The sequence below is a fragment of the Heterodontus francisci genome, chromosome 7, assembly GCF_036365525.1.
Source record: "Heterodontus francisci isolate sHetFra1 chromosome 7, sHetFra1.hap1, whole genome shotgun sequence".
Taxonomy (NCBI): domain Eukaryota; kingdom Metazoa; phylum Chordata; class Chondrichthyes; order Heterodontiformes; family Heterodontidae; genus Heterodontus; species Heterodontus francisci.
In genome coordinates, this window is record NC_090377.1 from 78,780,101 (window position 1) to 78,797,773 (window position 17,673).

General features: G+C 42.0%; 1 protein-coding gene across 2 annotated transcripts in view; it reads left to right on the forward strand.

The window, feature by feature from the left end:
• Nucleotides 1–10,746, forward strand: part of agps (alkylglycerone phosphate synthase) — a 177,617-nt gene extending 166,871 nt beyond the window's left edge. The window contains exons 20-21 of one of the 2 annotated variants that reach the window (XM_068035498.1): nucleotides 9,205–9,243; nucleotides 9,871–9,935. In XM_068035498.1, coding sequence (XP_067891599.1) covers nucleotides 9,205–9,242 — 38 coding nt within the window. In that variant the 3' untranslated portion in view covers nucleotide 9,243; nucleotides 9,871–9,935. Of the gene's footprint in view, nucleotides 1–9,204; nucleotides 9,244–9,870 lie in introns of both variants that reach the window. The other variant, XM_068035497.1, reaches the window with a different exon arrangement.
• Nucleotides 10,747–17,673: the final 6,927 nt, after the last annotated feature.

Sequence of the window (17,673 nt, forward strand, 5' to 3'; positions counted from 1 at the left end):
GTAAGACCACAGTTAAAGTAACATGCATAATTCTTGGACTCCACACTATATGAAAGACGTTGAGACAATCGAGCTGGAATGGTGTAAATTAATTTTTTAGGATGCTGCCTGATATGAAGAAATAAAAATAAAAAGGAAACCTGACCAATTGGAGCTGTTTTCATTGTAACAGAGGAAGTAAGGGAGTGATTTGATAGAGGCTTCTAAAACTATGAAGAGAAGGGACAGAATAGATAGAAACAGTCTCACCAATGTTTGAGGGGTCTAGAACTAATGAAATGAGAGATTTAGGAAGAGATTCAAGCAGCGACAATGTCTATATCTAAGGATAAGTCATATAGGTAGTTGAAGGGATATGAGAACAGGACTGGCACATGGGAAGGGGAATACTGCTGAGGTGGAGGATAAACACCAATAGCCTGTTCCAGTGTTGTAATGTCTATGTGGTACTCTAGTTGATCACCTATGCCTGCAGTAAGTGTCTACAAAGGGCGGCCCAGTGGTTAGCACCGTAGCCTCACAGCTCCAGGGACCCGGGTTCGATTCTGGGTACTGCCTGTGCGGAGTTTGCAAGTTCTCCCTGTGACCGTGTGGGTTTTCGCCGGGTACTCCGGTTTTCTCCCACAGCCAAAGACTTGCAGGTGATGGGTAAATTGGCCATTGTAAATTGTCCCTAGTGTAGGTAGCTGGTAGGGAATATGGGATTACTGTAGGGTTAGTATAAATGGGTGGTTGTTGGTTGGCACAGACTCGGTGGGCCGAAGGGCCTGTTTCAGTGCTGTATCTCTAAATAAATAAATAAAACTCAGAGCTTTGGCTCAGAGTAGATCAGCTGGAGGCTGAGCTGCAGACACTGTGATGCATCAGGGAAGGGGAAAGTTATCTGGACACTTTGTTCCAGTAGGCAGTCACACCCCATAGGATAGTGTCTTCTGATTTGGTCAGGGACAGTGGGGGTGTGACTGTGAATGAGGCAGGTAAGGGGATCGAGAAGGCAGAAGTGGAGGAGCCTCAGCCCTTGCAATTGTCCAACAGGTGTGAGTTTCTTTCAGCTTGTATGGCTGAGATCGAGGGCTGCAGGGTGGATGAGCAAACTGACCATGACGCTGATATAGGAAGCCATTCAAGCAGGGGGAGTAAATAGGAATGTAGTGGTAGTAGTAGATAGTATCGTCAAAGGGTTAGACACAGTTCTCAGTGGCCCAGAATGAGAGTCCAGAAGGCTGTGGTGCCTGCCCGGTGCCAGGGTTCGGGACATCTGCTTGGGACTGGAGAGGAACTTGCAGTGGGAGGGGTTTTGGTCTCCTTAGTTGAAAAAGGATATAATTGATTAGAAGCAGTTCAGAGAAGGTTCACTCGACTAATTCCGAGGATGAAGGGCTTATCTTTTGAAGGCAGGTGAAACAGGTTGGGCCTATACCCATTGGAGTTTAGAAGAATGAGAGGTGATCTTATTGAAACATATAAGATCCTGAGAGGACTTGATACAGTGGATACTGGGAGGATGTTTCATCTTGTGGGGGAGACTAGAATTAAGGGACACAGCTTATGAATAAGAGATCTCCTTTTTAAGACTGAAGAGGAGACATTTTTTTTCTCAAAGGATCGTTCGTCTGTTGCATTCTGTTCCCCAGAAAGCAGTGGAGGTTGGGTCATTGAATTTATTCGAAGCTGAGTTAGATAAGATTTTTGATAGACAAGGGAATCGAGGTTTATGGGGGGTGGACAGGAAAGTGGAGTTGAGACCACAACTGGATCAGCCATGATCTTATCAAATGACAGAGCAGGCTTGAAGGACTGAATTGCCTACCCCTGCTCCTATGTTGCTATGTCATTGCACATGAGAAGTTATGACCAAGTACAATATTCAGGTCAAAGAGTTGGAGGATGGCAAAATAATTCGATAATGGGGAGGGAGAGGGGAGAGGGGGAAGGCAATAGATTGGGAGGGGGTGTGGGGGTAGGGAAGAGAAGAATTTTGGGGTTGCAATAGTCAGTAGTTGGATCCAGCAGAGGGGGAAGCTGGTAAACTGTCTCAATGGGGAAGGAGCACAAGACCATTAAAATCTCTCTGCAGGCCAGGATCCCTCATCTGTGTGGGGGAGAAGCAGGCATTGAAGCTATGTCAGCAGAATGAAAAACCTAGCTTAGTGTGTGTTAGGATCACGTCTAGCCTGGCGTCTCGATGGGAATGGTTGCTTCAGGAAACGCTGTCAGTACCTTTTTGATCACTTTTCCTGTTCGTTTGATATGAGAGGATGTTGCAAGTGAGGTCAGTTGCTTAAACTTTGAAGCATTTAGCGAATCTCCAGCAATAACTTCTCTGACCACCCCATCAGCTTTGGAGTCTGCCAATAATCTGTTCTTGGCCTCCTCCTCTTCCTTATCTAAATGCTGCCCTTATGTAACATCATCTGCAGTCAGTGTCCTGACCTGACATTATATGGTCATAACGATACAGAAGGAGGCCATTCAGCCCATCGAGTCCATGCCAGCTCTCTGTAAAGCAATCCATTCAGTCTTATTCCCCCCCACTGTGTCCCCGTAGCCCTGCGAATTGAGTTCCCTCAAGTGCCCATCCAATTTCTTTCTGAAATGCTTGATCATCTGTGCTTCCACCACCCACGTAGGCAGCTGGTTCCAGGTCATTATCACTCGCTGCATTTAAAAAAAAGTTCTTCCTCAAATTCCCCTGCATCTCTTGCCCAAAGCCTTAAATCTGTGTCTCCTAGACCTTGTATCATCAGCTATTGGGAATAGCATTTTTTTGTCTACATTATCTAAACCTATAATAATCTTGTACACCTCTATCAGATCTCCCCTCAACCTCCTTTGCTCCAAGGAGAACAATCCCAGATTCTCCAAGCTAATCTTTTAGCTAAATTCCCTCATCCCTGGAACCATTCTGGTAAATCTGCTTTGCACCCTTTCAAGGACCATATCCCTGGAAATAAATCCCATCTGATGAAAGGTCACAGACCTGAAATGCTAACTCTGCTTCTCTCTCCGCAGATGCTGCCAGACCCGCTGAGTATTTCCAGCACTTTGTTTTCATTTCAGATTTCCAACATCTTTTATTTTGCTTTTATAATAAATCCCAGTGCTTTGTTAGTATTTTTAATTGATTTGCTCGCCTGTATCCTTGGGCCTTTTTGCTCCTCTTCCCTAGTTTCTTCCTTTTCTAAAGGTATAGGTAATGTTGCCATTTTTCCTACTAAAGTATAGCATCTCCCATTTACCTATGCCAAAGTTCATGTGCCAATTAACTGTCCAGTCTGCAAGTTTTCTAATGCCTTATTATGTTTCATTCCTCAGTATTAGTTATATAGTGCCTCCCATCTACCCTCACCCCACCCAATTTGGTATCATCTGCAACTTTTGATAAGTTATTTATTCCTAAAAACAAATCATTAGCATAAATTATGAACAGTGGCCCCAGCACTGATCCTGTGGAGCACTGCTTTCCACTGAACTCCAATCTGGAAAAATTACCCTTTAGCCCTCTCTGCTAGTTTCTAGCTAATTTGCTATCCATTCATCTATTCATGCCCTGATTCCACATGCCTTAACTTCTGTTATGAGCCTACTATGTAGCACTTTACCAAAAGCCTTTTGAAAATCCAAGTATATGAGATCTACTACATTACCCTTTTTGATTCTTTTCATGACGACTTCAGAGAATTCTAACAGGTTGATTAATCATGACTTAGCCTCCTGGAACTCATGCTGTCAATTTACATTGTTTTCTATCTCTGGGTACTCTATCACTTCTTTTAGTGTAGATTCCAGTATCTTCCCCATCCTGGATGTTAAGCTGACTGGTCTATAGTTCCCAGGTTTTGTGCCAGCTCCCTTTCTGTATAGGCTGTATATGCTGACAACGCAACCACTAGGGGTCGCAGTACTAGCACATGCGCAAATGCAGCCTCCTCCACTGAAACATCACTGTCTGCGACGTTTCAGGCAGGTGCATGGATTAAAGATGGCGCTGCTCAATTTATCACAACAAAACAAATTCAACCTGAAAATCCCCTCGATGGCTGCTATCGCTGCCTCCATCGCATCCCCAACAGTATCCCGCTCCCTCCTGCCATTGAGCTTCTCTTTGCCAGTCCCTCCTGCACCTATCTTCTCACTGCTGGCTCCTCATAGCTTTCCCTTAGCCACTTGCTCCAGTCTCGCCGCTAGCCCCCCACCCCCCACAGCCACTCGCTCCAGACCTCGCCACTGCTCCCTCCCCTCAGCCGATCGTACCCCACTCCTCGCTTCTCCCACCCCACTCTCCAGCCGCTAGCTCCAGACCGCGCTGCTTCCCTCCTCTCAGCCACTCGCTCCCACGTTCGGTTGTTCTCTGCCAAGCTGTCCAAAGAAGCAAGGCGGGCCACGAGGGGTGACGGGCCACAAAGGAGAGAGTGACTGAGAGAAGGGAAGCGGTGCGTCCTGGAGCTGGCGGCTAGAGGGACGGCGATGGGGAAGCAGGAAGCGAGTGGCCGGGGGTTGCTGGGGTTGGGAAGCGAGGAGCGGAGAACAGTTGGCCGAGGGGAAGCGGGGGATAAGCAGTGGCAAGGTCTGAAGCGACCGGCTGAGGGGGAGGAAGCTTTGAGGCCTGGAGCGAGTGGACAAGTGGGGGGGGGGGGGGGAAGAGTGGCCACTGGAGCGGGAGCAAGTAGCTGAGGGAAGGCAGCAGCGTTGCGGGGATCAAGTGACGTGAAGCGGCGATTGAAGCAGGGATGGTGGGAAGGAGTGGGGTACAGTTTGGGTGAATCGAGATAGCTATTGAGGGGCGAGAATGTCATTGCGTGGTGACATACTATGTGCATTCATTCTGGTAGGCCGGAAAATGTTCGCACAGATTGGCGTCTGCGATCGCTCTGCGCATGTTCTGTGTTGTCAGGAGTCACTTTGTTTTGTATATTGGAACATGAGCTGTCTGTCTGTCCTCTGGCACAACCCCTCTGTCTGTGGAACTTTTAGTTTATATAATCTAATGCCTCTGTTGTGTATTCCCTAGTTTGTTTTATTTTTTCACTTTTTATCCCATTTGCATTAATATTCTTCAACCCATACTCCAGTGAAATGTCTATTTCATTACCACATTCAGTGAAAACTCAGGCAAGTAGGTATTCCATACTTCAGCTGTTTTTTTCATCATGATTGTGTTTACCATGCTCATTCTTCAGTGGCCGTATATGTACTTTGATTTGGGAGATAAATTAGAGGAACTATGAACCTGAAGGTACAGCAAATCACATTTAGAAACAGAAAGCATGGCACAAAGGAACATTCAACTCAGCACTACTCAACAATAAATTGGTGAATGGAAAAGTATCAAAGCCAGCTCTCATATGTATGCTAATTGCACCCAGTTCTCCTACTCCCCCACCATGCTTAACCCTGTGAGAACTTCCATACTTGTCTGATATCTTTGAGGCACAACTTTCAGCTGAACATTGGGCAGAACATAGTTTTTGACCCCTGACTTAAATTTCATCCCTTGCTGCTGAATCCATTTCACTTCCTCATCAGTTGCTAAGACTGAACCAGAACATGTAAAACCTTACCGTCCCTTTGATGCAGTGCTGAGCTTTAATCCATATCCTCTCCACTAAGAGTTTTTTTACCTCTACTTACTGAAGCTGTTATCCATGCTTTGTTACCTTGAGACTCATGGCAATGCCCTCTGCTGGTTTCCATCATCCTTCCTCCATAAATTTCAACTTGTCCAAAACTCAGCCTCCTATAAGATATCTTGCACTAAGTCCTACTAACCCATCACTACTATTAATTTCTTGCCTCTCAACATATTAATTTTTAAAAACCTTTCTTCAAATCCATTCATGGCCTTGCCAAACTCTACTTCTGCAACCACCTCAACCTTATCTCCATCCACATCCTTCAGCCCTCTGAATCTGGCCATTTGCACATTTCTTCCTCTTCACACCATCCCTCCCCAAACCCTCAATTCTCTAGCCATAGACTTGTATTTCCCATTTTAGTCACTAAAGCTGTACAATGATAAATATGGCTTTCTGACATCACCACCCCACCTGCTTTGAAACATTTTGATCAAATGAAATGTAGTTGTTTTCAGACATGATTTAATCCTTCTGTATTAAAAATAATGCTGTTAATTAAAGGAACATGCATACCATAGACTATTTTCAGTCACAAGCTGGATGAAGTACATTGCAGCCGCAAAATGAAATGATTGTTGAACTTGGCTTATTTTGAGAATGCAATATGACAGATGTTCACTGTACAATTATATCAGACGTAAAAAATTATTTTGGAAGATTCACTGTGCTAAATTTTCTTATGCATTTCATTTACTGACCTTGAGGTCTTGCCCTTGTATTCTCTATTGAGAATTTAATGTCATCTAAAAAATTGATTTGTTTCTCTTGCACTGTCTCAGCCGTAATTGTGATTAATAATAGTTAGCTGGGAAAAGGCAGACTAGTTTGTCTGTCTGCAATTACTTTGTGATAAATGGAGTTCTTTTACTTGTCTATTGGTGCATTGAAGAAAACTCATTTAATATCAGGTTGAAGACTGGAAGCAGTACAAACTTCATTCGTTCTCGTAAGATGTCTGTTGCACTAAAGTTAGAATTGTTGAAAGATGGGAAAGTTGAATTTATATAAGTGCCTTACCACATCTCAATTTTTTTTGTACGTCAAATGTTTTATTTTAACCTTTTTAAGTGGCAAACACAGCAGCCATTTTGCATACAGCTAGTCTGGCAAACTGCAAAGAAGTGAATGCCTGAACTATTTTTTGGGTAGTGTTGGTAGTTGCACAGACATTACAAGAACCCCCTTCCCTTCACAATAGTATTCAATCTTTAATGCGCACTTGAATTAACAGATGGGTCTTGGTTTTTAGTGTCTCATCTGAGTGTTGAACTTCCAGTAATGCAGGACTTGGTACAGCACAGATGCGTCACCCTAGATTCTGTACTACTGTCCTATTGTGTAGTTTGAACCTACATTACTCTGAAGTAGAGTGGCATCAATTACTATCCAACTGACATTTGATATCTATCTTTTTAGAATGATAATTGCTAGCATTAAATGTAGCTTAGAATGACATGGAAATGATCAGCAACTATTTCATTTATTACAGCATTTCTGTTGAATGTGGGTGAAATTATATCCCATTATCAGACTGGAAATCCAAGTGCAGATAGATAGTGGGATGTTCTGTACATTGTTTGCATGAAAGTGGCAACGCAGGTGGATAAGGTAGTCAAGAAGGCATACGACATGCTTGCCTTCATCGGTCGGGGCATAGAGTATAAAAATTGGCAAGTCATGTTGCAGCTGTACAGAACCTTAGTTAGGCCACACTTAGAATATTGCGTGCAATTCTGGTCGCCACGCTACCAGAAGGACGTGGAGGCTTTGACGAAGGTACAGAGGAGGTTTACCAGGATGTTGCCTGGTCTGGAGGGCATTAGCTATGAGGAGAGGTTGGAAAAACTCGGATTGTTTTCACTGGAATGACGGAGGTGGAGGGGCGACATGATAGAGGTTTACAAAGTTATGAGCGGCATGGACAGAGTGGATAGTCAGAAGCTTTTTCCCAGGGTGGAAGAGTCAGTTACTAGGGGACATAGGTTTAAGGTGCGAGGGGCAAAGTTTGGAGGGGATGTGCGAGGCAAGTTTTTTACGCAGGGTGGTGAGTGCCTGGGAGGTGGTGGAAGCAGATACAATAGCGACGTTTAAGAGACATCTTGACAAATATATGAATAGGAAAGGAATAGAGGGATATGGGCCCCGGAAGTGCAGACGGTGTTCGTTTAGGCAGGCATCAAGATCGGCGCAGGCTTGGAGGGCCGAATGGCCTGTTCCTGTGCTGTACTGTTCTTTGTTCTTGTTCTTTGATATGCTCACTATTCAATGAGTCGAATACATTAGCCAAGGAAGGAAACTGAAATGCTTGCTCAAAAGTTAGAAACTAAATGTGGGAAGCAAGTTACTCTCAGCTAGTTTTGGGTAGAGGCTGATAACCTGAAATTGTGAAAATAATGCTTCCAAAAATTATAATTTAACATCTGTGAATTAAATGGACCTTTTCAATGGTCCTTGTTGCTAGTGTGTCACAAAGAGCCATGACATACATAATAAGTTAAGGCCTAGAATTCGTTACTCGTGCTTTGGACACCGCATTGGATGGAATGCTAAATCAATTCTGGAAATCCAAGTGCTTCTGCTGACTCTTAAGTTCTCTGTTCTGTAGGGTTTTATTTCATAGCACAAGATGTTGGATTTTTCCTTGCGTAGTTATGCCTGGGGGCAGTAAAATTATCAAGGCCATATAATGGGTTTTAACCTTTTAACAATGTTCACTCTGCTGTTGGTTTTGAAATGTTGAAGCAAAAATGTTGTGTACTTTTGGTGCATAATGTAGAAAGTAATTAATTTTTCTAGGAACTTTGTCATGTTACAGTTAATGTGGGGCTTTGTGCTTTCTCAATCATTTTATTAGTTTTTGGCCAGTGGAGTCACTTCTGATTAACATTAGGATGCATTCATAAAACTTGTGCTTGACCAGGCTTAGTCATATTGAGATGGAATTTGTTCCTGGACAATACTGTACAAGCATTAGTTTCAATTATTATTTAGCTGCTTCTTCCACGCCATGGCTAAAACATTTTTCATATAAACTTGCTTTTTTGCTGTCTTTGATGTATGGTGAATATTGGATCTGACTGTCTGTTAGAGGTGATGGAGTAAAGAAATTGTAAGCAAGATTGCAAATATGGCAGCCACGTGACCTGAAGGTTTTCAGCTCACTAGTCAAATGAATATTCGATTTACTATGATAAAAATATAAACTGAGGAAATATGACAAGATGGATGTGCAAATTAACACTCCGACAAAGCTAATGATGCACTCCAAGTACCTTCTGCTTTTGGAGCTGTGAGCAGCTTCATTTTCTATGCAGGGATGTTTGTTTTCTGGCTGTTCAAATGTCAGTGCAATTCCACATAGAGTTACAGTTGTGTTGGAGGTGCACAGTCAAGCATGCATATTAGTTTGAACACCCTGTAGTGACAATAATGTTGCATCCAGTCAACTACTGCTTGTGTCCTTTTCTGGACAATTACATTTGTAACTACAGTATCTATTTAGTGATATTTATGTGTGCAGTTGAAAGTGACTTAATACTTTTCCTTCCCTCTCTCCTTCAATGTATAGAGTTGCCTCATGGACAAGTTTGTGGAGTGATGTTTTAAGGTGATTTGCTAAGAAAGTCCTTCATGGATTATTGTGCTGCATGAATGAATATAGAGAGGACTCTACAGCATAATGTTTACCTGATAAAAATGTTGCACACCAACTATTTCATTATGCATTTCTACTAAATTTAAGTGCTAAATTGCACAGGTTTTTTGAGGTCAAGAGAATTCAATTAAATTACACAGTTGAAGGTGCAACATAGATTTGCAGTCAGCTGTGCTGGTTGCAAATGCTGCAGCAAGGAATACAGAACTCAACACCAATTGTTCATATTTTAAAAGCTATATCTAGTTAGACCAAGTCCCTGTGACCAAAGAATGCACCTTACTCAAACAGTTGAAGACACAGCTTTAATAAATGTTAGTGTCTTCATTAAAACCTTCAGATCTTTGCATTTTCTACATGTAAATTCTCCAGTTTGCACCGAACCTGTGGACTGTGCAGCATGATACTGTTTTGGGGAGCACTGAGCTTGATAGTCTGTAGAGCTCAATAAATCAAATGCCACTACATTTCTCCTCTTCTAAATAAAAACATCTATCACACAGTATTAATTTGCTATGTTTAAAAGATTGATCTCTCAACATGAAGTGTGTACTCAAGCATTTTGTGTCTTGCTTCTAGTGGGTAAGTTACGAAAACGATGGTTGAAGGAGAGTATCTCGGATGTCGGTGTGGGGATGCTGAAATCTGTTAAGCAGTATGTGGATCCCAACAACATCTTTGGAAATAGAAACCTCCTGTAAATCCGATGTGCTCAGCTGCTAAAGTTTGGATTCTTGGAAAGTAAGCAAATCCTACCATCTTAAAGTTGAAATCGCCAGACTATCAAAAAAACTAGCAACTTGCACTTCGTGAACAAAGCATTTGTTGGCAAATAATTTCTTTAATTTGGGACACAGCACACGTATTTGCAGAAAAGATGTGAAACTTAATGTTAAGAGCTGTGCCCTGTTTCAATAAAGCTGAGTGTTTTTGATTTGTATTCGGCAAGCAGGACATGCAGTTGTCGGTTTAAAAAAAAATGCTAGGAGGTCATTTATAATCTTGTAATTTTCTTTCTTAAAAGGCATGGGTGGTCAGCTCTGATTGTAATTTCTGCCTACTTAATTCCTTTAAAAACTTTTGCACCAATCACATAGCCATACCTGCTTGTTATTGGTAACTTTTTTGCATGTTAATTCGATTCTATAAGCATATGTTACTAAATGTTAAATATCAACTTTATAAAATGTTCTCTCTAATCCAGTGACTTTTCTGTATGCTTCCTCCTAAGGGGAAAAATATCATTGTACAGAATGCAGACTGTATCGCACGCACATCCTTTGAATTATGGGTTTCTGATTAAAATGTTGCAAATGTTAACTTCCAGGAAGCAGAAATATTCTTAGTGCCCTGGGGACTAAAGGATGACATTTACAAAATAGAGATACATGGATAATGTTACTTGCATCATCCATACTAATTAAAGTATTTTTTGGACTCTTTCAATATTGGATACTTTTTCAGTTGTCTTTTATTATGAGTGTGTTCTATTCCAAGTTATGCTGAGCATTAAACAGGTTTCAGTAAATCTAAATTTACAGACACAACACAGTTTTTTACTTGCATGGTATATTAGAAATTGTTACATTTAGTATATAACATTACTGTGGTGTGTGATTACTTATTTTACTATTCAAGGCATCAATATTTTGCTTGGATGAAAATCAAGATTGGTGTGTGATAACATTTAATGATTAGCAGTGTGCAATGTTCTAGATTGCATTTGAAAATGTTTACAGTTCTTCCAGAAGCTGTATCCATTTTTACTAAACATCCACTGTTAACTTGAGTTTCTGGCATTTCACTCATGAAAAGACTAACCTAACTTAGATATTGGTGAACCATTGGCTGTATGATCAATACTTTTAGCTCCCTCAAGTGGTTGTGAATATGCTGTGCCTTTTACCAGTGGTAATTTTCATCTGACTGCAGAGGTGCATATTTTTCTGGTGTGGTTTATTTAGATAAAAATACGCTGTAAGGAATTCATTCATTAGAAGTGATCGCACCTGTAACTTGAAGATTACAAATAATGTGCTCATACTCAGCGATGAAGCAGGAACAAATGCAAATTAAAGTGCCAGTTTGAGCCATTGTGAGTTAGATGATGAGCTGAACCTGGGAATTTCTCAGTTTGTTCAGAGACTGGGGCGAGAGGAGAGACCAAAAGAGAGAACACAAATTGGAAGGGGGATTTCTTTCTGCCTTCCCATAGCTATCCACAGAGGCAACCTAGAAACTGGTTGTATGTGCAAAACTTTTCCTGCAGTTATGAGGCTAGGGAGCCAAGGATAAATTACAAATAAAAAGAGACACTTTGCTAAATATTAGCTCAATTTTTGGCTGTATCTCCTTTTATTTCTTATAAAGTTTAGAAATAAATGCACATTTTTGAATCTTCCACCAATTCGCCAAGTGTTTTTTCTTGAAGTAATTCATAAAATCAGTATGCCAGAAACTCATTGTGACTTATTTGTAAACATTCTGTAGCTGAGCAATGTTTTGTAAATCTAGTTTACAAAGTTTTCACATTCTCAACAGACTTGAGCAGTTTCCTGTCCTTTAAGTCTGGCTCCTACATTGCTGTTGGTAACGTACTGATGTGATTTAATTTGGATTTCATTTTAAATAAACTTGTAAGAAATTGCTCATCGGACATTTGAATTTCTTTAAACCATTTCAGTGACGGGACTTCATTTGTAACAATGCGACAAGCATTCTAAGCATTTGTAGGATGCCAAAAACTTGCATTTAAAGTTGTGTTTAATAAATAAAATAAGAAAATCATATGCATGAAAATAACTTGCAAGGAAATACTAAAACAGTTGTTTCAGGGATACATTTTAAGCTCCTCCTTGCCAGTTACTGCTTCTGGCCTCCCGACACATTCCTCACCATAATCCCTTCCTATCTAACCTCTGCTGTGGCACGGGTATCTCCACTTCAGTGGCTTAGGCCTTCATCTGACTCCACCGTTTTTTCTTTTTGACCTATCCCTTCACAATAACTCTCAATCATGGCCACTCACAATTGTGGCATGACATAGAAAAGTAAGAACAGGAGTAGGCCATTCAGTCCTCAAGTCTTTTCCGTTATTCAGTTATATCATGGCTGACCTAGCCTTAAGACCCCAATATATAACTGTTGCACTCTGATCACTTTTTATCTTCATTCATCTATATTGTTTCTAGCTTCTCTAGTAATTTTCTACCCCTGCTAAAAGCTACTTCCAAGCTTTCTCCAGCACGCTCTTCCCTGCTCTGGTCTGCCACCTGCAATGATGTTGCTGTCTCCATCAATCTTCTCCACAAATCTTTCACATCCACCTTCAATGCCTTTCTCCCCTTCCAGTCCTGCCAGGTCTTTTCTAACACCTTTTGCCCTTCCTGGTATAACAATCATCTCCACAGCCTCAAATTAACTCAAACTTGAGCGCACTTTTTATTCCTGTGGTCTGGCTGTCCACGGGCAGATCTGGTTTGATCACCTCAAATTATACTATTGCCTCATCTCCTGAGTCAAAACTACCTACTACTCCAAGATCATCTTGGAGAGCAAAATCTCAGTAGTATGGCATGGGATGAGGCTGTTCAGCCCATTGAGTCTGCGCCAGCTCTTTCAAAGAGCAATTCAGTTAGTCCCTGCTTTTTCCCCATATCTCTAATTTTTTTCTCCTTCAAATATCTGAAATTTCCATTTGAAAGTTACTATTGAATCTGTATCCACCCTTTCAGACACTATTCCTAATCCTATCTACTCATTGCATTGAAAAAAAAGTTTTTCTTTGTCACCTCTGGATCTCTTGCCAATTGCCTTTAAATTTTTGGCCTCTAGTTATTGATCCTTCAGCTACTAAACGCAGTTCATTTTTATTTATTCTCTCAACTTTTTGTGATTTTAAGCACCTCTATCAAATCTCCTCTTCGCCTTCTCTGCTCTTTGGAGAAGCTGAGAACTCTCCTGTCTATCCATGTATCTGAAGTCCCTCATCCCGGGTACCATTCTAGCAAATCTCTTCAGTAACCCCTTCAAAGCCTGTAGTGTAAAGTGTAGTGCCCAGAACTGGACACAGTACTCCAGCTGGGATCTGAATTACCATGTTTTATATAGGCTTAACATTACTTCTACCAAATAATTCCAAATTCCCTTTCTCCTTTGCTGTCTCCTCAGACTACACTCTACCTTCCCTCAACTCTAAATTCAAGGAAATTGACTTAATTTATGCTCTAAATTAAGGATATCTATACAGAATTACTGCTTTCCTTTTTACTCCTTGGTTCCCCATCTACGCTGCATATAACACTGCCATCATCCTCCTTTGCAGCTTCTTGTGACATTTTACTCTGTTAGAGGCACCAGCTGTTTAGTTCATTCATCTTGTCCATGAAGCCTAATACTTCTCCAATAGTCTACTCTTATCCCAGCTCCTAAACACCCAGCTTTTTCACCACTTTCACATGTTTGCAAACATCAATCTGGCACTGTCTGGGGTCTGACATTGTTTGCTCCTCCTCCTCAAATTACTGCTGTCAGTTCCTTCTAAGAAAACCAACCTCAATTTGTCTGCTGTTAAAACTTATCACTTTTGCTCAAACCTTTTCTTCAAGACTTGGATACCTCCCAACTGGCTGCTAACTTTTGCAACTCTGACTGAAATCCCTTCAATCTGGCTTCAGCCTCGCCCCTTCACAGTACCAAAACCTCACTGTTCAAAGTCACAAATGATATCTTGTGTGAGAGATGAGAGGCGGTGCCCATCTCATTCATTCTTCTGCCTTCAATACTGTTAACCACTTCACCCAACTTCAATATCTCCTCTACAACCCACCTCAGAGGCACTGCTTTTGCCGAGATCCAGGCTTGCTGGGCTCAAAGAACAACAGAGAACAAAGAACAGTACAGCACAGGAACAGGCCATTCGGCCCTCCAAGCCTGCGCCGATCTTGATGCCTGTCTAAACTAAAACCTTCTGCACTTCCGGGGGCTGTATCCCTCTATTCCCATTCTATTCATGTATTTGTCAGGATGCCTCTTAAACATCGCCATCATACCTGCTTCCACCACCTGCCCCGGCAGCAAGTTCCAGGCACCACCCTCTGTGTAAAGAACTTGCCTCTCACATCCCCTCTAAACTTTGCCCATGCACCTTAAACCTATGTCCCCTAGTAACTGACTCTTCCACCCTGGGAAAAAGCTTCTGACTCTCCACTCTGTCCATGCCGCTCATAACTTTGTACACCTCTATCATGTCGCCCCTCCACCTCCGTCGTTCCAGTGAAAACAATCCGAGTTTATCCTTTATCCAACCTCTCCTCATAGCTAATACGCTTCAGACCAGGCAGCATCCTGGTAAACCTCTTCTGTACCCTCTCCAAAGCCTCAACATCCTTCTGGTAGTGTGGCGACCAGAATTGCACACACTATTCCATGTGTGGCCTAACTAAAGTTCTGTACAGCTGCAGCATAACTTGCCAATTTTTATACTCTATGCTCCGACCGATGAAGGCAAGCATGCCATATGCCTTCTTGACTACCTTATCCATCTGCGTTGCCACTTTCAGTGACCTGTGGACCTGTACGCCCAGATCTCTCTGCCTGTCAATACTCCTAAAGGTTCTGCCATTTACTGTATACTTCCCACCTGCATTAGATCTTCCAAAATGCTTTACCTCACATTTGTCCGGATTAAACTCCATCTGCCATTTCTCCACCCAAGTCTCCAACCGATCTGTATCCTCTGACAATCCTCATCACAATCCGCAACTCCACCAACCTTTGTGTCGTCCACAAACTTACTAATCAGACCAGCTACATTTTCCTCCAAATCATTTATATATATATACTACAAACAGCAAAGGTCCCAGCACTGATCCCTGCGGAACACCACTAGTCACAGCCCTCCATTCAGAAAAGCACCCTTCCACTGCTACCCTCTGTCTTCTATGACCGAGCCAGGTCTGTATCCATCTTGCCAGCTCTCCTCTGATCTCGTGTGACTTCACCTTTTGTACCAGTCTGCCATGAGGGACCTTGTCAAAGGCTTTACTGAAGTCCATATAGACAACATCCACTGTCCTTCCTTCATCAATCATCTTCGTCACTTCCTCAAAAAGCTCAATCAAGTTAGTGAGACACGACCTCCCCTTCACAAAACCATGCTGCCTCTTGCTAGTAAGTTTGTTTGTTTCCAAATGGGAGTAAATCCTGTCCCGAAGAATCCCCCCTCTCCTAATTTCCCTACCACTGACGTAAGGCTCATCGACCTATAATTTCCTGGATTATCCTTGCTACCCTTCTTAAACAAAGGAACAACATTGGCTATTCTCCAGTCCTCTGGGACCTCACCTGTAGCCAATGAGGATACAAAGATTTCTGTCAAGGCCCCAGCAATTTCTTCCCTTGCCTCCCTCAGTATTCTGGGGTAGATCCCATCAGGCCCTGGGGACTTATCTACCTTAATGCTTTGCAAGACGCCCAACACCTCCTTTTTGATAATGACATGACCCAGACTATCTACACTTCCTTCCCTAGACTCATCATCCACCAAGTCCTTCTCTTTGGTGAATGCTGATGCAAAGTACTCATTTAGTACCTTCCTCATTTCCTCTGGCTCCACACATAGATTCCCTCAAGAGCAGGCAATTGTTTGTTTCTCTTCCTCTATAATGCAGTCTTGTCTGATGTACCCAAAGATACCCCCATCTTCACCACCTACCTGTTTCCCCTCAATGACATTATCTAGAAGTATGCGGTCAGCTTCCACATCAGTTTTACTACTACCATTGATCCAGAAATGATCTATCCACACTCAAATTGCCTCTGACATCAAGGCCTGAATGAGCAAAATTTTTCTCTAGCTAAATGTCAGCAAATCAAGGAAGCCTTTGGCTCCCATCAGCACCTCTGGTCTCCACTCCATCAGGCTCCCCAGCTGCATCAGGGGTCCAAATCCTTGTTCTAATTGACCCCGCCGAGCCAAACTTCCTCCCTGCATCCATTTGGTTACCAAAGCCACTTCCTTCCACTTGTGAATGTGTCTGCCCTGTCCCCTTCATCCAAAACTTCACAGGTCATATCCACAAACACAACTCTAATCACCTTCATCCTCTCCAAACTATGCTGCTTCCCTTTGCCTCATGGTGTTCCTTTCACAATTCTAGACTTTGTGTTCAGATCTTTTCCTACCTTAATGACTTTCTATATTACATGCACTTGCTACTCTTAACACTAGATTTTTCCTTGTTGCCACCACTTCATAGTTGGTTGCTGCTCGTTCATCCACTGCACTTTGAAAACTGTCCAGTAACCTCTGCCTTGTTGGCTTTCAAAAACCTCTTAATTTTTGCTGTATTGTACAGTGCTCTGGGATGACTTTCTGGATGTGAGGAATGTTGTTCACTGCAAATTTTGGATATATTTGATAAACTCACCCTTTGGTGTTCCCCGTACGGCAGTTTCCTAGTCTTCACTATATTGTTAGGGAGCACCAGGAAGGAATTTGAGCGTATTGCTCATTGTTACTTTTGCAAGGATCCAAATGGTTATGGTTAGAGTGTAGAAACCTGGGAAGAACTTGGCTGTTCTGTTAGGGCCAAAAATAGTGCATAGAAACTAGAAATTAAAAAGGAGAAGGCAACTATTTTAAATTGCAACAAGCAAAATGAAAAGGAACGTGCAAATGCTGGAAATCTATAATAAAAACCGAAAATGCTAGAAATGCCCTGGTTTGTCAGCATTTGTAAAAGAAAACACAGGTGTGTCTCTATCGATGATGACTGACTTGTGTATTTGCAGCATTTGTACACCCGTGTCTTTTCCTCCTCCTCCTCCATCTCCTCTGCGTGACTGGAAACATAACTCATGCCAATCCCTGTTGTGAATTGCAAATAGGGTGCCCTATCTACTTGTGTGAGTCTGTATTACTCAAGATATTACATTCATGGTATTAGGTTGATTTATGTCCAGATTAATTGCAAAAAAAAAGTTCCAATGGAATCGCCCCCTTTTTAATATGTGCTAGCTCTCTTAGTAATTAACCTTGTTTATACTGCAGGGTGAATTCAGCAACAAAACGATGCATACCACAAAAGTTGTAGTACAACGATACATAGAGCTCTCTGATTTCCTCTGAAATTTGTTGGGCAATAGTGTATGTGTAATACACTCCAAAAGGCATACATATTAGTGGATGCATGGAGTGTGCACTGTGGAAACCAGACTAATTATCTTGATGTAGTGCTTTTGCTTCGTAAGCATTATTTGTCCTGGCACAGGCTGCAGGTTGTAATGAGGGTTTTGTATGCTCCGTGACGTTCCTTTTAACATCACTGAGTAAATTTTCTATTTACCTGCCTTGGTTCTGTAACCCTTTATATCCATGCT